Genomic DNA, 23,238 nt, shown 5'->3' with positions numbered 1-23,238 from the left:
CAGAATGAGAAATGTGGTCAGAAGGCAAGCTGAGAAAGGAGAGAGAGAAAGCAAGACAGAGAGGGGGAGGGAGGGAGGGAAAGGGAGAGAGGGATAAAGAGAGGAAGAGGGAGACAGAAAGGGAAAGAGGAGGGAGTGGGAAGGAGTGAGAGAGGGAGAGGGAGAGAAAAAGAGAGGGAAAGCGTGAGAGAGGGGTAGGCAGAGGGAGAGAGGGAAGGAGGGAGAGGAGAAAGGAAGAGAGAGAAGCGAGGGAGAAAGTGGGGGAGATGGAGAGAGGAGGAGAGGGAAGGACAGAGGGCGAGAGAAAGAGAGGGAGGGAGAGAAACGAGGGAGAAGGAGAGAGAGGGAGATGGAGAGAGAGGGGGAGAGGGAAGGACAGAGGGCGAGAGAAAGAGAGGGAGGGAGAGAAATGAGGGAGAAGGAGAGGGGGAGATGGAGAGAGAGGAGGGAGATGGAAGGACAGAGAGGGCGAGAGAAAGAGGGAGGGAGAGAAACGAGGGAGAAGGAGAGGGGGAGATGGAGAGAGAGGAGGGAGAGGGAAGGACAGAGAGGGCGAGAGAAAGAGAGGGAGGGAGGGAGAGAGAGAGTTTGTGTATAAGAGGGGAAAATTACATCAGGTTGAAGTGTGCAAATGTGACAAGGCCAGAATCCCGGGGGCGGAAAGACGCAGGAGGAGATGGATAATTGGGAATGGATGGGGAGGAGAGATGAGTTATGAAGCAGGAGAGTCAGAGACTGCTTTGAAAGAAGCATCCAGGGAGGAAACTGGCAACCGGAAGGGTGGAAAAGTCAAATGAACAAACAAGCAGCTAAGAAAGACCCCCAGCCAGAGCTTTGACACTGTTTGCAAAGGGGGCTCCCTTGTTGCCCTCCCCACACACATAGCAGCGGCAGGGATGGCAGCTTCACAATAAGGCAGTGGTTCTCAATCTTTCTAATGCCGCGACCCCATAATACAGTTCCCCATGTTGTGCTGACCCCCCAACCACTTATATATCACCGGGTGCCAGGGCCGTGGCCAAAGAAAAGGGGAAAAAAATGGTGGACAGCCTTGTTTGGCGACCCCCGTGAAATGGTCGTTTGACCCCAAATGGGGTCCCGACCCACAGGTTGAGAACCACTGCAATAAGGGGAAACAGACCACCCATTCGCAGACACACACCCAGAAGCACCTGGGTCTTCCCCAACCTGTTTGTCTCATTGCTTTGGAATTTTTATCTTCAAAAAAGAAAGGTAGGTGTGTGTGTGTGTGTGTGTGTGTGTGTGTGTGTGTGTGTGTGTGTGTGTGTGCCCATGCAGGCACAAAGGCCCTGGAGGCAAGATTAAACTCATATCCCCCACATCAGGACTACCGCATCTGTGGCAGCCAATCAAATTAAATCCTATAACGTGGAGTTTCCTTGTTCTGTATTAATTTTAAAAAAGGGCTGTGTGTGGGTAGGAGATAAGCTGAACCATCTCAAGTGGGAGGGGGGGGGTTGAAAAGAAGGCTTAGCTCCCCCCACACACCCGGCCTGACCCCTGGATTTGGCATGGGGCAAATGAAATATTCAGAGAAAGAAAATATGAAGCTGATTCCAGAGCAGGAGGTCTTCAAACTTGACAACTTTTAAGACTTGTGGACTTCAACTCCCTGACTGGCTAAGGAATTCTGGGAGTTCAAGTCCACAAGTCTTAAAAGTTGTCAAGTATGAAGACCCCTGTTGCAGAGTTTAAAACCAGTGTTTCTCAGCCTGGGCAACTTTAAGATGGGTGGACTTCAACTCCCAGAATGCCCCAGCCAGCGCATGTTAGAAAGAATGCAGAGAAGAGCAACAAAGATCATCAGGGAACTGGAGGCTAAAACATATAAGGAATGGTTGCTGGAACTGGGTATGTCTAGTTTAATGAAGAGAAGGACGAGGGGGGACATGATAGCTGTGTTCCAATATCTCAGGGGCTTCCCCAAAGAAGAGGGAGTCAAGCTATTCTCCAAAGCACGTGAAGGCAGGACAAAAAGCAACAGATGGAAACTAACCAAGGAGGGAAGCAACCTGGAACTAAGGAGAAATTTCCTGTCAGTGAGAACAATCAACCAGTGGAAAGGCTCACCTCCAGAGGTTGTGAATGCTCCAACACTGGAAGTTTTTAAGGAGATTGGGCAATAACTTGTCTGAAATGGTATAGGGCAGGGGTAGGCAATCTTGGCTCTTTTCTGACTCGTGAACTTCAACTCCCAGAATTCCTGAGCCAGCCACGCTGAGGGGAAAGGGAGAGGTTTCCAAGCTGAGCCATGCTGGCTCAGGAATTCTGGGAGTTGAAGTCCATGAGTCATAAAAGAGCCAAGGTTGCCTGCCCCTGGTATAGGGTTTCCTGCCTAAGCAGAGGGTTGGACTAGAAGACCTCCAAGTTCCCTTCCAACTCTGTTACTCTATTCCAGTGGTTCTCAGCCTGTGGGTCGGGACCCCATTTGGGGTCGAACGACCATTTCACAGGGGTCGCCAAACAACGCAGTCCGCCATTTTTTCCCCCTTTTCCTTAGCTGTGCTACTCCCTTTTATTCTATTGGCTTTTGAAAACCAATAGAATTAGACTCTCTTGAATAGAGTCTAATTCTATTGGCTTTCAAAAGCCAATAGGAATTGTCCAGGCTGTCTCTGCCCTGCTGAGCCCGCCAAAAGTCCCATTCTGCAAATGGTGCTGCACCAGTTGAGTAGTCCTCGACTTACAATCGGTTGAGTAGTCCTCGACTTACGACCGGTTGGGGGGTCGCGCCATTAAAAAGGTTGAGAACCACTGTTCTATTCCATTCTAAGATGGCAGTCACATTCTGACACAAAATTTTCATTCTGAGGGGGTCAGTCAAAGGGCTAATTGGGATCCTGAAGCCTCACAGAGGTTTAACCTTGTTGTAACCCCTTTGCAACCCTGATCTCCAAGCCACAGATCCAGATCTTAACTCCACCCACTTTGGGGACTAGGGAGGGTCTCTTCTGAGACGATTCCCCTGACCGTTTTCTCTGAGGGCTCAGCTGCCTGTTATCGGTTGTTGTGAATCTTGTCTCCCAAGGTCATTCACTCATACCGATTTTTTATCTGTTTATCAAACCTGTATGCCCATCTTGCCAAAGAGGGGGCTCTCGCTACAGAAGTCCTCAACTTAGAACCATTCGCTTAGCAACCGTTCAAAGTTACAACGGCATTGAAAAAGGTGACTTAAGACGTTTTTCACACTTACGACCGTTTGCCGCCTCCCCAGGGTCACATGATCACAATCCAGACCGCTTGGCAACCGGTTCATATTTACGACGGCTGCAGTGTCCCTTTTTGCCACCTTCTGACAAGCCAAGTCAAGGGGGAAAGGAGCCAGATTCATTTAACAACTGTGTTACTAACTTAAACAGGTCACAAAAAAACGGGGCAAAAACTCAACTTAACTCTCTGGTTTAGCAACAGAAATGTTGGTCTCCATTGTGGTCGTTAAGCCGAGGACTACCTGTACAGACGCTTCCCTCCCTGGGGCAAATCTGACTCCGAAAGCGGACTGAGTTTTATACGAACTGGGGGCGGGCAGTCCAGCTGGTGGTCACTGCTGCTTGCAGGTGGAGAGTTTGCGGATCTTGCTGCTGGCGGAAGAGGCCTTGTGGGAAGGGTTGGAAGAGGCGCTGGCCCGCCGCTCGGCTTTCGTCTTGCTGACCAGCTGACCGGACTCCGTCCCGTTCATGCAGACCGGTTTGGGCAGCCCCCTGGTGCAGCTCTGCCCGTTCTGCCTGGTCTCGTTCGGCACCTGCCCTGGAAGACACAAGGGAAAACTTTCTATGTCAGTACAGATAAAAGCTCTGTCCCCCCCCCGAGCACGTGCAGAAAGCCTTTCGCCTTCCTCCCGAGTCACCCCCTAAACTGGAATTTATTTAGAGAGGCGGCAAGCAAGGGAAGCGAAGCGTCAGTGTCAAAAAGCCAAATCCGGGGCCAATTTATTTGCAAAACACGATTTATCGTTAAGATAGGCCCTGTTTTAATGAGAGAAACGGGAGACACATTTAGAAACATATTTAGAACGGAACAAATGAAATAATTATGCAGAATAACTGTATTTCATAAGAACGCACCTCATAATTGTGTATGATAATTTTACCGTGGAGAAAATTGAGGGGGGGGGGGAGAGGGAACAATAGGTTGATTACAGGTAGTTCTCATTTAATGACTGGTTGCTAAGCAACTGTTCGAAGTTACAACAGAGCCTCCCCCCCCCCCCAAAAGCTACTTATCACCTGGTTCTTCGCCTTCCAGAGGTTGAAAAACTCCAGGCTAGCCCAAAGAAGAGAAAGCAAATGTAAGACATAAGAGCATTCTTCTAAAGCAGCGGCCCCCAACCTTTTGGGCACCAGGGACCGGTTCCATGAAGGAAGGTTTTTCCATGGATTGGAGGGGACTATTACAGGTGGTCCTCAACTTATGACAGTTGAGCCCAAACTTTCTGTTCTTAAGTGAGGTATTTGTTAAGCGAGTTCTATAGAGGAAGATTCAAACTTGAAATAAGGAGGACTTTTCTCACCAAGGGAACTTTTACGCTGAGGAAGTCTGCTTTCTGGAGTCAGTGGAGATTTTCAAGCAAACAACAGAATAACAGAGTTGGAAGGGATCTTGGAGGACTTCTAGCCCAACCCCCTGTTCAAGCAGGAGACCCTATACCAGGGGTAGGCAACCTTGGCTCTTTTATGACTCGTGGACTTCAACTCCCAGAATTCCTGAGCCAGCCACGCTGAGGGGACAGGGAGAGGTTTCCATGCTGAGCTATGTTGGCTCAGAAATTCTGGGAGTTGAAGTCCACGAGTCATAAAAGAGCCAAGATTGCCTACCTCTGTCCTATACCAAGGCTGGGCAGACATTTGTCTAGGCCAGGGGTAGGCAACCTCGGCTCTTTTATGACTCATGGACTTCAACTCCCAGAATTCCTCAGTTAGCATAGCTGACTATGCTATGCTGACTCAGGAATTCTGGGAGTTGAAGTCCATGAGTCATAAAAGAACCGAGGTTGCCTACCCCTGGTCTAGGCAGTCTGAGAATTCCAGCTCTGCGCAGGGGGTTGGACTAGAAGACCTCCATGGTCACTTTCAACTCTATGGTTCTAAGCATACAACTTTGTTCATTTGGGTCATTTTAAGGGTCTTTCTGGATAAGTTCAAGTGGTGATTCTCAAAATAAATTCTGCTACTTTTTGATCCCTCTAGTCTAGACCAGGGGTCTTCGAACGTGGCCCTTTTATGACTTGTGGACTTCAACTCCCAGAATTCAGCAGCCAGCATGCCTGGCTGAGGAATTCTGGGAGTTGAAGTCCACAAGTCATAAAAGGGCCAAGTTTGAAGACCCCTGGTCTAGACCAGGAGTCCCCCAATCCCCGGTCCTGGGCCGTGCAAGCGATGGGCAAGCACGCGCACCTTGCTGCATTTGTGCAAGCTGCGTGCAAGTGTGCGCATGAAACTTCATTCGCACAAGTGGCGTGTAAATGCGTGTGAAACCATCACCTCTTCTCTCCCCCCCATCCCCCTGCTGCTGGTCCAGCGAGCCAGAAACGCTGGGGACCCGCTGCTCTAAACAGACCTTCATTTATCCAATCTTGAAGAAATTTCCAGTTAGGGCGTGTGATTCCTATTTACAGGTGCCTTCAAGTTACGACTGCAATGGAGCCTGCCCGTTGGGGTCTTGTGTCACGACAGTCATAAAGGGAGTCATCACACGGCCAACCCAATTTTTGCAACCTTTTCTGTGGTCGTCGTTAGGTGGATTTGAGGTCGTTAAGCAAATCGACTGTTCGCTAGGGGCCGATTTTGTTGAAGTAAATGCCTGTTTTCACCAAAAACATCATAAAATGGGGTCAAGTGACCAGGGGACACCGCTTTTGGCTCTAAAACGCTGGCTGGTTGCTCAGCATCACGTGATTGCGGGGAGGGCATCAGAACCAAGCCATAATATAAGTATCTTTTGGGGGGTTCTGTTCTATCTTTGAATAGCCACTTAGGGCTTGGTCATAAATCAAGGACCATCTGTACTGTTGCTTCTTCTGAAAAAGGAAGAATAATATGTTACCCGGTTTGGTGCCACCATCTGCGCAAGACATCATACCGTTAACCAAGCTTAGACGTCTTTATTCATCCCTTTTTATAATGCTATAGTTTATGTCATCCTTTTACACGTTCTTATTTATTTTTAGATCTTATACTCACTGTTTTTCTGCGATTATGTACAGAAGTATGCAACAGTTCTATTATTGGATTTTTTAAAGGTCTGGCCTTATGGTGGCAAGAAACAGTGTTGACTTGATTTGATCTGAAGTAGGCAATCTGACCTTTGGAAACAAGTACAGGCCACACACAGGAGAAGAGGAGAAACACACTCACATGTGCACGTCATACCGGAAGTCCTTGACTTACAACTGTAATGGAGACGGCCCACCACAATCCCAACTTACGAAATCACATGACCAACCAGATTTTACGAGGATTTTTTGTGGTGGTCGTTAATCAAAGGCTATCGCCGATGAGAAAAACGATGGTTCATTATGGATTTCATGGAAGCTGAAAGGTACTACCAGATTGGGGCAAAACTGCCGTTAAAACGTGGTCATGTGAATGTCGGACACTGTCAATGGCCATAAAAGCAGTCCAGATGCCGAATGCCTGAAATTCAGTTGTGTGGCTGCGATGCGTGTGGGGACGTGCATGCGCACATATCTGTCAGAACTTCAAATCCAGGTCATCAGTAGCCCCCAGGTGGGTCTGTTGTAACTTTGAACAGTGGCTAAGCGTCATTTTTTCTTTCTTTCCACCTTTCCCAGCATCAATGCCTTTTCCAGAGAGCTGGGTCTTCACGTCATGCGTTCCAAAATAGGAGAGTTTGTCCCTTGGTCATTTGTGCCCTGAGTGAGAATCCTTAGCTGATTTGTTTGATGAGTCATTAGTTTGTTTTCTTGACTGTCCATGAGATTCTCAGGAGTCTTCTCCCACATCAAACTTTCAAACATGTTGTTTTTCTATTGTTTTCTTCTAAGTCCAACTTTTGCTTTAAGCTAGATTCTGCCTGTCAATATCCCACCTTTATTTTGTAAAACTCAAGATGGCAAGGATGTTTCTCCACTACAGCCTTATGAAATGGGTTGGGCTAAGACAGAGGGACTGGCTCAGGGGTAGGCAACCTTGGCTCTTTTATGACTCGTGGACTTCAACTCCCAGAATTCCTGAGCCAGCATAGCTCAGCTTGGAAACCTCTCCCTTTCCCCTCAGCATGGCTGGCTCAGGAATTCTGGGAGTTGAAGTCCACGAGTCATCAAAGAGCCAAGGTTGCCAGGAATTCTGGGAGTTGAAGTCCACGAGTCATAAAAGAGCCAAGGTTGCCAGGAATTCTGGGAGTTGAAGTCCACGAGTCATAAAAGAGCCAAAATTGCCTACCCCTGGACTAGCCCAAAGCCACCCAGCCAACTGCCATGCCTGAGAGATCAACCACTCATGGTCTTCCATGTCTAGCTCAGCATCTTCTCCATTACACTAAACAGGGAAAGAACATGAAAGAACATTCCTGCTTGGTTTCCTTGGAGGAAAGCACCACCTCCTCCAACACTGACAGAGGTTACTGCATATCAACAAGGAGCAAACCTCACACTCACTAGCACTGATGACATTACCTAGTCAGGTAATGAAACATTTGTAAGCAAGCAACCAGGTTCAGAGAGAACCAAGGACTCCACAGTTCATGAGCTACGGATATTCTCTTCTATTGGAGATCTGAACCTGTCAGATCCAATCAGTGTCTACGTCTGGGTGTCACATTTTGGGGACAATCTGGAAGAAGTTCAGAAAAGAGCCACAATGAGGCAGATCAAAGGACTAGAAGCAAGACTGAAGGAGCTGGAATGATTGAGAACCCAAAAGACCTCATGCTCCTGCTTTACAAGGCCTTGGTAAGGCCACACTTGGAATGCTGCATCCAGTTTTGGTCATCCCAGTGTAAAAAAGATATTGAGACTCTAGGAAGAGTACAGAGAAGAGCAACAAAGATGATTAGGGGACTGGAGGCTAAAACATGAAGAATGGCTGCTGAATTGGGTATGTCGAGTCTGATGCAAAGGAGGATTAGGAGTGACATGATAGCGGTCTTCCAATACCTAAGGGCAGTGATGGCGAACCTTTTAGAGACCAAGTGCCCAAACTGCAACCCAAAACCCACTTATGCATCGTCGAGTGCCGGGTGGGTGTGGCCATTGGGTGGGCGTGGCTGCGGTGGTAACAGCAGACTGGGTGGGACTAAAAAGTTCAATCAATCAATTCCAACTTTGCAAGATCTTTTTTTTCCCGCGAGAAGTTGAAATTGACTGATTGATTGAACCTTTTTTTTTTTTGTATACGGCGGCGGAGGCCGAAAGCGAAAAGGATTTATAAAATCCAGCTGAAGGCCTAGGACTGGGGCGACGGCATGAGTGCTCACAGAGAGGGCTCTGAGTGCCGCCTCTGGCACCCGTGGTATAGGGTCGCCAGCACTGCCTAAGGGGTTGCCAAAAGGAAGAAAGGGACAACCTATTTTCCAAAGCACCAAAAAGCAAGAAAAAAAGAAACAATGGAAAGAATTCAAGGAGAGAAGCAACCTAGAACTAATGAAAATATTCCTAACATTGAGAACACTACCTTCAGAAGTTGTGGGGGCTCCATCACTGGAGATTTTCAAGAAGAGACTGGACTGCCACTTGTCTTAAATGGTATAGGGACTCCTGCTTGAGCAGGGGGCTGGACTAGAAGACCTCCAAGGTCCCTCCCATCTCTGCTTATTCTGTTCAAACTTGTCACCTGGGAGAAGATTAAGAGGTCTTCTCCATCATTCCAAAAGGCACGGATTCACGTTATAGGAAGTCTCACTCTAATCCAGCACTGGGGAAAAAACTTCCTAATGGCAAGAAGAGTTTGAAAGCGAAACCAACTCTCTGGAGAAAAGATGGATGCTCCTTCACTCAATGGATTGAAACAGGCTGGATGGCCATCTCTCTGCGATGCACCAAGAATGTACTGGATTTGGAGGCCTCTTCCAGTCCTCTGAGTCTTATGAAAAAAATTAAGGCAGTTGCTGATAAAAAAAGGTTTTTCATCAGCAACTGTCCTATTGTGTCCGACTGTGGGATGGTGCTCGTCTCCATTTCCTAGTTTAGCTAAAGGAAATAGCATTGTTCAAAGATGCTTCTGTGGCCGGCATGACTAAATGTTGAGGCCCACGGAACGCTGTTATCTTCCCACCGAAAGGGTACCTATTTATCTACATGCATTTGCATGCTTTCTAACTGCTTAGGTGGGCAGGAGTTGGGGCAAGAATGAGAGCTCACCTCACCCCGTGGTAGAATAGAATAGAATAGAATAGAATAGAATAGAATAGAATAGAATAGAATAGAATAGAATAGAATAGAATAGGGTAGGGTAGGGTAGAGTAAGTAGAGTAGAGTAGGATAGAGTAGAGTAGAATAGAATAGAGTGGAGTAGGATAGAGTAGAGTAGAGTAGAATAAAGTAGGATAGGACAGAGTAGAGTAGAGTAGAGTAGGATAGAATAGGAATAGAATAGAATAGAATAGAATAGGAATAGAACAGAACAAAACAGAACAGGAGCTGGAAGGGACCTTGGAGGTCTTCTAGTCCAGCCCGCTGCTCAAGCAGGAGAACCTATACAATCTCAGACAAGTGACTGTCTAGTCTCTGCTTAACAACTTCCAGTGATGGAGTGCCGACGATTTCTGGAGGCAAAGCTGTTCCACTGGTTGATTGTCCTCACTATCAGGAAGTTTCTCCTTAATTCCAGGTTGCTTCTCTCTTTGATCAGCTTCCAACCATTGTTTCTCATCCTTCCCTCTGATGAACAACCTGGCTCCCTCTGCCTTGTGGCAGCCCCTCAGATATTGGAACACCACTGTCATGTCTCCCCTATTTCTTCTTTTCTTTAGACTGACCAAACCCAAGTCCCGCAGCCGTTCCTCGTACGTTTTGGTCTCCAGGCCTTGGATCATATTAGTTGCTCTTCTCTTGAATTTTTTCCAAACTCTCAACATCTTTTTTGTGACATGGTGACTAAAACTGGCTGCAGTGTTCGAGGTCTCGAACTGCCAACCTTTGGGTTGACAAGCCCAGTGTCTTAACCGCTAGATCATTGTGCCCTGCTGAGTTTGGCCTACTCTTTGTAACCAACTGCTACTTGTACAAATCTCACTTACTTAATACTGTGTGCTTCTGCTAAGAGATTAACTGTGCCAGTAAAAGCAAAAAAGGATCTCCCGCTGTCTGAAACATATGTTTGCGCTGGAAACATGGTGATGCTCATTTGGCTGGCTGGTTTTAAAATCTGCATCCAGCTCCAAATTCCACACTCTTGCAAGGAAAATATGAGAGGAGCAGTGAGAGAAACTAGATAGAAGATCTCACGTACATGGGCCCTGAAAAAAAGTTGAGGAGAATAAGCAGCGGAGAAAAGGAACAACAGGGGATGGCTTGAAGGAGAAAAGTTGCAAAGAAGCAATCCTAAAATTGGAGGGATATCTTCCAAGGGGAAAAAAAAAAAAGCCAACACAGTGCTAGGCTGCATTAACAGAGGGATAGAATCAAGATCACGTGAAGTATTAATACCACTTTACAATGCCTTGGTAAGGCCACACTTGGAATACTGAATCCAGTTTTGGTCACCATGATGTAAAAAAGATGTTGAGACTCTAGAAAGAGTACGGAGAAGAGCAACAAAGATGATTACGGGACTGGAGGCTAAAACATATAAGGAACAGTTGCTGGAATTGGGTATGTCTAGTTTAATGAAGAGAAGGATGAGGGGGCAAAGGATAGCAGTATTCCAATATCTCAGGGACTGCCACAAAGAAGAAGGGGGGGTCAACCTATTCTCCAAAGTACCTGAAGGCAGGACAAGAAGCAACGGATGGAAACTAATCAAGGAGAGAAGCAACCTAGAACTAAGGAGAAACTTCCTGACAGTTAGAACAATTACCCAGTGGAACAACCTGCCTCCATAAGCGGTGAATGCTCCAACACTGGAAGTTTTTAAGAAGAGACTGGGCAGCCATTTGTCCGAAGTGGTGTAGGGTTCCTGCCTGAGCAGGGGGTTGGACTAGATGACCTCCAGGATCCCTTCCAACTTTATTTTTTATTATTATTATTATTATTATCCCTTTGCTTGATGGAAGAGGGCCACTAAAATCCCATTTACCTTTATTATAAGATGCTTGTCAAATACATTAATGCAGAGGTGTCCAACCTTGACAACTTTAAGACCTGTGGACTTCAATTCCCAGAATTCCCCAGGTCTTAAAACTGCCAAGGCTGGATATCCCTACATTAATATCTCTAGGAGTCTGCCGGTATAAAGAAGAGTTCAAGAATTTAGGGTTTAAGAGTTTAGTTGGGTGACTAATCAATTGAAATGAATAATAAGGAACTCTTCCAAAGGAGGACCATGGGTAGCCAGGCTGGTGACTGCGATGGGAAGATGTGCAAAAAAACATTAAATGGTGCCGCACCCTCCACCCTCTCCAACAACTAATGTAAGCTGAAAAACTTCACCAGAATCAATCCCAAAAGATCTTGATTGTGAATTAGAAAAAAAAAAAACCAAAGAATTCAATTTTTCAGAAGAAAAATTTGGGCATGTTATTACCTGAGATCTGCTGTTGGCTTTCAGCAACTTCTTTACGAGGGTTTGGGAGAAAAACTGAGAAAATGGGCTTTTGATTAAACCATTTAGAATAGAATAGAATAGAATAGAATAGAATAGAATAGAATAGAATAGAATGGAATGGAATGGAATGGAATAGAATAAAATAAAATGGAAGGGAACGGAACGGAACAGAACAGAATAAGAAGAATGGAATGGAATGGAATAGAATAAAATAGAATAATTAGAATGGAATGGAATGGAATAGAATATAGAATATGGAATGGAATGGAATGGAATAGTATAGAATAGAATATGGAATGGAATAGAACAGCGATGGCGAACCTATGGCACGTGTGCCAGAGCTGGCACTCAGAGCCCTCTCTGTGAGCACATGCGCTGTTGTCCCAGGCCTGCCTCCCCCTGCGGCCCCCCCTCCTCCCCAGCAGCCCCCGTCGCCCCCAGGCGCGCCCTACGTGGAGCAGTGCATCCAAGGACATGGCAGCTGGGCAGCAGGGACAAGACTCTGCCCTCGTGCCCCATCGCGCGCAGATGACGCTGTGGGGCGGGGGCAGATGGCGTGGCTGCCACGGTGCTGCAGAACCACATGGGCAATCTGCAGTGGGTCATGGAGGCGGTGGGTGGCCCTGTGGGCAGATGGAGCAGAAGGCAGAGTAGGGGGGTGGGCGGAGTGGTTTTTGGGCACTCGGTCTCTAAAAGGTTCACCATCACTGGAATAGAATAGAATAGAATAGAATAGAGGATGGAATATAGAATAGAATAGAATAGAATAGAATGGAATGGAATGGAATAGAATAGAATAGAATCTGGAAGAGACCTTGGCGGTCTTCTAGTCCTCAAGCAAGAGAACCTAGATAGAGAGTATTTGTAGTTCAGGGTTGGACTGTGGGATCCTTGTTGCTCTCTGCACTTGGCTGTTGTCTTGCTGTAGTTTCATTACCAAACTAGATTAACATCATCACTGCTGGTGCTGCTAGCAGCACTGATGGTGTTACCTAGTTTGGTAACGAGACGTCTGCAAGAAAACAACCAAGCTCAGAGAGCACCAAGGGACCCCATAGTCCTTAAAAACTGTTGAAGATCCAAGAGGCAACTTCCAACCAACAGGTTTTGGGATTGCAGACTGACGTTATAGGTTACCATCCTGGCTAGGCTTCCTTTTTGTCTTTTTCTCAGCCGGCGGGCGGTTAGAAATTTCTGTAGCCTTGTCAGCTTTTCTATAAAAGCTTTTTTTTTTTTTTTGGCTTTCCATTCTTTTTTTTTTTTTTTTTAATCTGATTCACTCAGGAAGGTTCCTTGTGACAGCGGCTGTGAGCTGGGCATGACGATGATGTTTCAGCTCGCAGCTTCAGAGGTAGGTGGTGGGAGGCATTTGCGTCCTCCAGCAAAATTAGAGACATAATCGCATCACGTCCTTCCCTTTTGGCTGCTGGTGCTGAGTCACTGGACTTGAAAAGACCCAGCGCACGTCCCCGCATGAAAATTACCTTGGCAGGATCTGCTCGGAAGGGGGAGGAAAGTGCTGAGGGTTTTGGGGGTGTGTGTGTGAGTGTGTGTGTGAGCAAGGACCAAATAGGATTTCTGCATCGTTCTGGGGCGTGCAGGCTCTCTTTGGGGCTGCTGAGCTAAGCAACCGTCTTCCAAGGCGCTCGCCTGCGAAACACGGACAGCTTTCTGTAGAGCAGTGTTTCTCAACCTTGACAATTTTAAGGCATGTGGACTTCAACTCCCAGAATTCCACAGCCAGCAACGCTGGCTGTGGAATTCTGGGAGTTGAAGTCCACATGCCTTAAAATTGTCAAGGTTGAGAAACACTGCTGTAGAGCGAGCTCTTTTTCAGGACAACAGAAAAGCTGGTTCTTTTGATGGCTCAGGGCTAATCACGGCGGAAAATAAATCTCAGCTTTTTTTGCAACACACACACACAAACACGCACACGCACACACACCAGAACTATGTGCTTTTTAACCACAGGAGCACTGCAGGCAGTTGGGCAAGATCCGGAGGGCTTCTCATACTGTCCGGGAGTGTCCACTGTCCAAGGTCATTTGAAGGACGTTGCTGAACACTTAAAAAGGGAGATTCACAAATGCCTGCCGATCAGGCTCAAAGATTTGTGAATGCTCTGGACGGCTGCTGATCTGATTACATTCATTCATTCATACATAGATATATACTTGACTCTATTTTGATAGCCTGCCTTTATGATTGTTACAAATAACAAAGGTGGAAGACATATCCAACACACCTATGTCTCCTATTTTCCCCACAATAAAAATCATGTGAGGAAGAGGAGGAGGAGAGCAGATTGGGCAGAGATAAAATCTAAATTGGACCTGCCTCTGATTATTTTCCTTGCATCAGTCATGCATTCAACAACCTTCCCTTTCCGCTACGTTCAATTTTTCAGCGCAATCACATTTTGGAGAGGGAGGGGTGATACCCAAAGCTTTGAGGGGTGTGAGCTCTGCGATGCACCCCTCACAGGAGAAGGAAGAGGTCCTGGAGGAAGACTATCCCAGACCGATCCAACCCTTCCCACCCAGGATTGTGGGGGCCAGAGCTTTCACGCCCATCCGAAAGCATCAAGGCAACCTCTGCAGCATCCAGTCAAGCAACCTAATTTTCAAATAACCGTTTCAAGGCGAAGAGAGGAGATGAAAAAGAGGCTCCCTCCACTCTCATCAATGGGAGACTTAAAAATGCCTCCCCCACAGCATCCAGGGTACACCTCCGCTGGTGACTCAACGCTCCTTCTTCCCCTTGTTCTCCTCCTTCGCCTCCTTGCTCAGCAGTGGCTGCCTGTGGTATGCGCACTCTGGCAGGGAAGACGATTGTGCACTGGGCTAGGGGTGGGTGGGTGGGTGGGTGGATAGGGGGGTGAAGGGAAAATCTCTTACTGAGTCCCTGACGCCGTTCTAAGGGGAGATTTGGGGAAGGGGGGGGGAGAGATGGAGAAAGCTCTGCTCCCCTTTTGCTCGGTAAAGCCCACCTACAGCATTGGAATCGTGCCACAATTAGCCAGTTCTTCCATTTCCTGCTTCAATGTGCTCCACTTTTGCTTAAAACATGTGCCCGTGCTCAGCTTTCATGATTGTACAAGAGGGGTCTTCAAACCTGGCCCTTTTGTGACTGGTGGACTTCAACTCCCAGAATTCCTCAGCCAGCGTGCCTTCAACTCTCAGGCACGCTGACTGAGGAATTCTGGGAGTTGAAGTCCACAAGTCATAAAAGGGCCAAGTTGGAAGACCCCTGTTATAGAACAATATGAGTGCCCCAGCCACCTTTTTTGGGAGAGGGGCAACGCCCCGACAGGTGCCAGCACCATGCAGGTTCATTCAATTTCTCTCACAGATTAAGAGCTCAGTATAAATCTGCCCACTGTTTACTCCAGCTGGATCTTTTTTTTCTCAGGGGAGATTCTGCAAACTGAACCAGCAACAGCAAAGAGCACTTAGACTTATACACTGCTTCACAATGCTTTACAGCACACTCTAACTGGTTTACAGAGTCAGCATATGCCGCCTCCCAACAAACTGGGTCCTCATTTTACCGATCTCGGAAAGAGGAAAGGCTGAGTCAACCCCTTGAGCTGGTCAGGATCGAACTCCTGGCTGTGGGCAAAGTTTGCCTACAATACTGCATTCTAACCACTGGGCCACCGCAGCTCTCTGAATCGTCTGCAAATGGGTAATGGACAGGCAAGCGGGTGAACTGGCAGGCGCGCCTGGCATCATTCCTTGGGTTAAAATGGCCGCCTTGATAGACAGGATCAGCACAGAGATCCCTCAAACCGTGCAGCCATCTTGGAACCTCCTAACTGGGTGAGAAGTTAGGAGGATGAGGAAGATTAGCCAGAATGGGGTACAAGTACGTTTATGCCGATAGAAGAGACTATTTGTAGCTCATGGTTGAACGGTGTGTTCCTTGTTGCTCTCTGACTTTGGTGGTTTTCATGCAGACATTTCATTACCCAGCTCGGTAAACAACATCCTAATCCAGGAACCAAAAAGAACACTCCCACCAACGACAGGACAAGCTACGTCCTTGACTTACATCCATTTGTTTAGTGACCGTTGGAAGTTACAATGGCCCTGGAAAAAGTGACTTATGACTGTTTTTCACACTCAAGACTGTTGCAGCATCCCCCATGGTCATGTGCTGCAGGAATTGGCTATGTCTAGTTCAGGAGTAGGTAACCTTGGCTCTTTTATGAGTCGTGGACTTCAACTCCCAGAATTCCTGAGCCAGCCATGCTGAGGAGAAAGGGAGAGGTTTCCAAGCTGAGCCATGCTGGCTCAGGAATTCTGGGAGTTGAAGTCCACGAGTATAAAAGAGCCAAGGTTGCCTACCCCTGGTCTAGTCTAATGAAAAGAAGGATGAGGGGTGACATGATAACAATCTTCCAATATCTGAGGCATTGCCACAAAGAAGAGGGGGTCAAGCTATTCTCCAAAGCAGCGAAAGGCAGGACAAGAATGAACAGATGGAAACCAACCAAGGAGAGAAGCAACCTAGAATCTAGAGAAATTTCCTGACAAAACAATCAACCAGTGGAAGGTTTTTAAGAAGAGATTGGACAGCCTTTGTTTCAAATGGTATAGAGCAGGGGTCTTTCAAACTTGGCCCTTTGATGACTTGTGGACGTCAATTCCCAGAATTCCTCAGCCAGCATGCCTGGTTGAGGAATTCTGGGAATTGACGTCCATAAGTCATCAAAGGGCCAAGTTTGAAGACCCCTGGTGGAGATTAATGAGAAAAAAATGAATTTCAACAACTGTAGAATCAGGCTGCAGCATAACAAAACTGACAAAAGTGAAGGGGGGGTGTCTGAATACTTTTTGAATGCACTGTTTATATTTCTGAGTAGATGGGCACACATTTTCAAATGACACTATTTTTTTTTATTTCCTAAAACTCTTCCAAAGTTTTGTGAAATAGAGTGGTGTTCTAAAAGGGCTGGTGCTTTTAACTTTTTATTGAAAGCGACTTTTTAAACATTTATGAAGCTGAAAAAGGAAGAGAACCTTTATAGTTTAAAGATGCTGTGAGAACTCAGTCAATCATGTGGTTTATTCAACCGATATTCTAGTAGGAGGTGTTAACTCCGTCATGAGATGGCCTTTTTGAGATCTGTTTTAATCTGAAGTTCATTGGGTTAACTTTTCCCCCAAAGTTTTGCAACCTCTCTCCAACTAGACTCTTATTTTCTTTTAGCAATATTTATCCATCAAACATCTCCATTTTTGTTAAGGCTGCTCCTTCAGCTCCAAATGATTACCTAGGACTCAGGGGTAGGCAACCTTGGCTCTTTTATGACTCGTGGACTTCAACTCCCAGAATTCCTGAGCCAGCCATGCTGAGGGGAAAGGGAGAGGTTTCCAAGCTGAGCCATGCTGGCTCAGGAATTCTGGGAGTTGAAGTCCACAAGTCATAAAAGAGCCAAGGTTGCCTACCCCTGGACTAGGTGACCAGACCACAGCTAAGTTACTTAAAAAAAAAACATAAAAGGAGAGACACTGGCAGATTCTGTATTGTTCTAGTAGAGAACAACCCTCTTTTGCACTGGTGAAGTTTTGGAATTGCTGTTTATTTGATGAAACTCTGCCCCAGTTAAGGAGGGAGGAAGAGTGGAGAGACTCCTATTGTTTTTTGTAGTCCACTGACCTTCACTGATTAATTTTGCTTTCTAAATCTCTTTTTAAGGCTGTGTGGGCTGGGAGACTCCCTCCCCAAGAAAAAAATGGGGAGGCTGAAAATCAAACAGGTGAAAGTGGAGTCCTTTGTTCAAACTTTCTTATAAAAAAAAAAAAAAGAGGGCTCAGTGGAAAGAGAATGTATTGTCCAAGTAGAAAGATGGTTCCTACTGCTTTTTATAAGGGACCTTGGAGGTCTTCTAGTCCAACCCCTGCCCAAGCACAACCCCTGCCCACTTCTCACAAAACAGACCTTGTTTTAAAATACCATCATAACTCAAGAGTGTGTAGGAGAATGACAGACAACCCAGGATAGAGTCAAGAGAGGAATCAGCCTGGAATCCTTATGTATTTGTATAGGGTCTAGGTCCAATCCCTCTTGAATTCCATTAACTCTTATCGAGCGCTAATTTTATGTTGCTAGTTGACTAAACTATTTGTGTATAGGTATGAGCTATAAATTACCTTAACTGGAACCTAATGTGCGGTCCTGATTCTTTGTCCTTACAGACACCGTGGCCTAAGAACTTGCACCAGCTCATTCAATGGACCAAAGCATTTGTTGTTCTCATCCAGTCTTTAGAATAGAATAGAGCTGGAAGGGACCTTGGAGGTCTTCTAGTCCAGCCCCCTGCTCAAGCAAGAGAACCTATGCCATCTCAGACAGGTGACTGTCCAGTCTCTTCTTGAAAATTTCCAGTGATAGAGCGCCCACGTTTTCTGGGGATAAGCTGTTTCACTGGTTAATTGTCTTGTCAGATTCTCCTTAATTCCAGGTTGCTTCTCTCTTTGATCAGTTTCCAACCATTGTTTCTTGTCCTTCCCTCGGGTGCTCTGGTGAATAACCTGACCCCCTCTGTCTTGTGGCAGCCCCTCAGATACTGGAACGCTGCTATCATGTCTCCCCTATTTCTTCTTTTCTTTAGACTAGCCAAACCCAAGTCCCGCAGCCGTTCTTCCTATGTTTTAGCCTTCAGGCCTTTGATCATCTTAGCTGGTCTTCTCTGAATTTTTTTCAAACTCTCAACATCTTTTTTGTGATATGGTGACCAAAACTGGCTGCAGGATTCGAGGTGTGGTCTTACTAGGGTTTTATAAAACGGTACTAATGCTTTCTTTCTTGAAGGTGAACAGTTGTCACCCCTTGGATACCTCTAAGCTGCAGAGATGAATGAAACTGGGGTTTGCTTACCCTCTTCAGATCTAGTCCTGCCTTTCCTTGATCCTACCCGTCAAGGATCTGGTAAAGATTATACCAGTGTTTCTCAACCTTGACAATTTTAAGGCATGTGGACTTCAACTCCCAGAATTCCACAGCCAGCATTGCTGGCTGTGGAATTCTGGGAGCTGAAGTCCACATGCCTTAAAATTGTCAAGGTTGAGAAACACTGGATTATACTCTCCACTTGACTTCCAGGGAAATATATCTTATTCCTTTGGTTTCCCTTCCTATTTTCCATAGTTGGATCACTTTTGTTGCTTTCCTTTAAACCTCTCCCACTTTGCCTGAGCTCTTCTGAAAATGGGATCTTAGGTATTCTACGGATTAGCAAGGTTAAAAAAATGCTCCAGATAATTATCCCAAAGGTGCCGTTTCAAAAGGCAACTGGACTTTGTTTTTTTTTTTCCTAGAAGACGTTTTGCTTCTCATCCAAGAAGCGTCTTCAGTTCTGAAAGACAGAAGGCAGAACTGAAGAAGCTTCTAGGAAGAGAAGTGAAATGCCCTCAAGGAAAAACAAGTCCAGTTGCCTTTGAAAAAGAGCACCTTTGGAAGAACCGAGACCTGGATGAATGAGACTCTCCATAGATATCCTGATAACTATATGAAGCTGCTTTAGGTACTTAGTTTAGAACAGTGGTTCTCAATCTTTTTAATGCCGCGACCCCCAATCGGTCGTAAGTCGAGGACTACTCAACCGGTCGTAAGTCGAGGACTACTCAACTGGTGCAGCACCGTTTGCAGAATGGGACTTTTGGCGGGCTCAGCAGGGCAGAGACAGCCTGGACAATTCCTATTGGCTTTTGAAAGCCAATAGAATTAGACTCTATTCAAGAGAGTCTATTCTATTGGCTTTCAAAAGCCAATAGAATAAAAGGGAGTAGCACAGCTAAGGAAAAGGGGGAAAAAAATGGCGGACTGCGTTGTTTCGTGACCCCCGTGAAATGGTCGTTTGACCCCAAATGGGGTCCCAACCCACAGGTTGAGAACCACTGGTTTAGAATGATCTATCCGCGTGTTTCTACAGTTTAGGATAGAATTTTTTTCCCCTTCCTGTTACTGCAGTTTCTTTTTTAAATGGAGAATAAAATGTTTGGGTGTTAGTCATCAGTTTTTGTGGCCTCCATTAGGCTGCCAAAAAAAAAAAAAAGAGTGTTTTTAAATCCTTTTGTTACTCAAACTAAGCTTCTGGATAGGGAACAAGGTATTGTCGTCTATTATAAAATCCCACCTCTGCTATCTCTGGGAAGAGTTTGCGAGATAATTGATCTGTACTCAACTGGAAAAGCTTATAAAACGAAAGGCAGGGTTAAAAAAAAAGAAGAAAGAAAGAAAGAAAAAGAGAAAAGACTTTATTTTGTTCTTCAAAACAAAGCTGACTTTACCAGGTCACGAAAGGCTGTAAAAAGAACAGCTTTTCTCAAAAATCCTTAACAAAACAGGGACACAATAGATAGAAATGTGTGGTTGTGTAGGTGGGATGGGAGAATGTTTAAGAGCTTGCGTTACCCAGGAGAGATGGTGGAAGAGGCATTCAAGCAGCAAGAGGAGGTTTGCAAAAAAAAAAAAAAATCTTTCCCTAATTGCACATGAAGCCCACTGACTGACAGTTCCCAATCGGCTTTGAACAGAGGCTTGTCTGCATAAGCAGCAGATAATAGCAGCTGCCGCAACCATTTGTTGGGCCCACAAAGGGAACGACAATCCACCGCAATCGCCTTCCTGTAACAGGCAGGCCGAATGAGGCAGAAACTGGGCTGCTGTGGCCTTTGCAAAATTCAGAGGTGAGTGGGGAAACAGCTCTGAAATAATCTTTTTCCCCCCCCCTTTTTAAAACTAAACGCACGCCATAAGAGTTAAGAGCAGTGTTTCTTAACCAGGGCAACTTTAGGATAGGTGAACTTCAACTCCCAGCAGAGCTGGCTGGGGACTTGTGAGAGTTGAAGTCCACCCATCCTAAAGTTGCCGCCGAGGTTGAGAAAGACTAAGTTAAGAGTGTAACCATTTCTCCATTCTGAGAGATCCAGAGGGCAGCAGGTTGGGGAAAAGGGTGCTGCGATGCCCCCCTTGGTCAGATAAGGGAACCAAACTATCTTCCCTCTTTCTTCCTTACTTAACTCCTGACATTTTCTGATGCCCACTTAAGAAGCAAGCAGGGAAACCTGGCCAGCTAGCAACCCAAAAAAGGCACCTGCCCCACACTCGGCTTTTTCTCACCAAGGTGGCCAAATGGATGCTGTTTAGTTGGTGGCCACTGGCTGGGAAGGCTACAACCTAGAGCAGAGGTAGGCAACCTTGGCTCTTTTATGACTTGTGGACTTCAACTCCCAGAATTCCTGAGCCAGCCATGCTGAGGGGAAAGGGAGAGGTTTCCAAGCTGAGCCATGCCAGCTCAGGAATTCTGGGAGTTGAAGTCCAAGAGTCATAAAAGAGCCAAGGTTGCCTACCCCTGCTACAGACCAACTCTACATCCGGTGGAACTACTGGTTTGTACCTTTAGAGCCGGAGTCTTCAAACTTGGCCCTTTTATGACTTGTGGATTTCAACTCCCAGAATTCCTGAGCCAGCCACGCTGAGGGGAAAGGGAGAGCTTTCGAAGCTGAGCCAGGCTGGCTCAGGAATTCTGGGAGTTGAAGTCCACCGAGCCATAAAAGAGCCGAGGTTGCCTGCCCCTGACCTAGAGTAAAAGAGGTGGGGTAGGAGGGGAGAAAGAGGAGAGACAGCCGCTGCTCTCCCGGGGCACCTCATTCCCACGCTAAGGAAAGCCTACTCAACTAACGGAGCTGCTCGGCAGCCCTTTCCAACGGGAGGTTTTAAGGACCTCCTTAGCAAACTGAACAACAAAACAGAAAAAAAAAAAAAAAAACCACCCGTGTACGTTCTGCATTTCCTCCTCGCCGGCCACGCGAGGGGAGCACTTCTGAGTTTGGGGGTTCTTTACAGCCCTCCCGTGTTCCCAGTACGTTGAAACGGGATATGGATTTGTCTTCTCCTTCGTGTCCTTACCTTTCCTGGAATGTTAAGGGCAGGAGTTGCCGGGCTGAGAAAGTGCAACAGGTAAAGATGGAAACGAGAATCAAAGATGGCCGGGCAGATGCTGGGGAACAGGGGTGCATAACTGGGGTTCAGAAAGGCTGGGAGGCCTGGCAGGTCCCCAACAGGTGAAGGCAACTTCTTTGAAAGGGAATAAAATCCCCGGGCCGAAAGCGTCCCTATGAAGCCGGGGCCTGGATTCTTCCCTGCAACTGTGCCACGAAGACCGGAGGCCGTGGTAGAGGGATACTGCCCAGGGTAGGCTTGGCTGTGCCCCCCCCCACCTCCCACCCCTCAGCCCAGGCCCCCAACGGTTCTAGGTAGAAGAGAAACAAGCCGTCCTGGATTCGTCCTGCTCTTTCTGGCCATCTAAGCTAAGCTTCTCACGCGGCCTTCCTTCCTCCGCGCCGGGCAGCAGGTCGCAGTCTCCGAACAGGAATGCAAGCAATCCCTCCTGCTCTGTGCTGTCCTCCTCATCCTCTCCTATAAGCCCTGCCTCGCCTTCACCTGGGGAAAGGCAACAGGGGAGCCATCAGCAGGGAGGGGGAAGGAGACAGAGGCAGAGCAGACGCAAGGCTCCCGCTGAGATGGGGCTCCGCTGGGGCCCCGCCTGAGATACCACAAGTTTGTTTGCATCCCACTTTTGTTTTTCCACAAATAACACAAGGCGACGGACATATCTAACACGCTTCCCTCTTATTTTCCCCACAACAACCCTGTGAGGGGAGTTGGGCTGATTGGGCCAAAGTCACCCAGCTGGCTTTCATGTCTAAGGTAGGACTAGAACTCACCATCTCCTAGCGATTGGGCCAAAGTCACCTAGCCAGCTTTCACGCCTAAGGTGCGGCTAGAACTCACCATCTCCTGGTTATTGGCCCAAAGTCACCTAGCCAGCTTTCATGCCTAAGGTGGGGCTAGAACTCACCGTCTCCTGGTGATTGGGCCCAAAGTCACCTAGCCAGCTTTCATGTCTAAGGTAGGACTAGAACTCACCATCTCTTAACGATTGGGCCAAAGTCACCTAGCCAGCTTTCACACCTAAGGTGGGGCTAGAACTCACCATCTCCTGGTGATGGGCCCAAAGTCACCTAGCCAGCTTTCATGTCTAAGGTAGGACTAGAACTCACCATCTCCTGGAGATGGGCCCAAAGTCACCTAGCCAGCTTTCATGTCTAAGGTAGGACTAGAACTCACCATCTCCTGATGATGGGCCCAAAGTCACCTAGCCAGCTTTCACGCCTAAGGTGGGGCTAGAACTCACCGTCTCCTGGTGATTGGGCCCAAAGTCACCTAGCCAGCTTTCATGTCTAAGGTAGGACTAGAACTCACCATCTCCTGGTGATGGGCCCAAAGTCACCTAGCCAGCTTTCATGTCTAAGGTAGGACTAGAATTCACCATCTCCTGGCGATGGGCCCAAAGTCACCTAGCCAGCTTTCACGCCTAAGGTGGGGCTAGAACTCACCGTCTCCTGGTGATGGGCCCAAAGTCACCTAGCTGGCTTTCACGCCTAAGGTGGGGCCAGAACTCACCGTCTCCTGGTGATGGGCCCAAAGTCACCTAGCCAGCTTTCACGCCTAAGGTGGGGCTAGAACTCACCGTCTCCTGGTG

At 47.1% G+C, this 23,238-nt stretch overlaps 1 protein-coding gene across 2 annotated transcripts in view; it reads right to left on the bottom strand.

The window, feature by feature from the left end:
• Window positions 1-23,238, bottom strand: part of STK11 (serine/threonine kinase 11) — a 111,775-nt gene that overhangs the window by 7,106 nt on the left and 81,431 nt on the right. For both annotated transcript variants that reach the window (XM_039319246.1, XM_039319247.1), the window contains exon 10: window positions 3,541-3,771. In XM_039319246.1, the coding sequence (XP_039175180.1) occupies window positions 3,566-3,771 (206 nt within the window). In that variant the 3' untranslated portion in view covers window positions 3,541-3,565. The remainder of the gene's footprint in view (window positions 1-3,540; window positions 3,772-23,238) is intronic.

Source organism: Crotalus tigris, unplaced genomic scaffold (assembly GCF_016545835.1).
Source record: "Crotalus tigris isolate CLP2741 ecotype Arizona unplaced genomic scaffold, ASM1654583v1 scf7180000022970.308977840:1548163, whole genome shotgun sequence".
Classification (NCBI taxonomy): Eukaryota; Metazoa; Chordata; class Lepidosauria; order Squamata; family Viperidae; genus Crotalus; species Crotalus tigris.
This window is presented reverse-complemented; position numbering and strand designations above follow the sequence as displayed.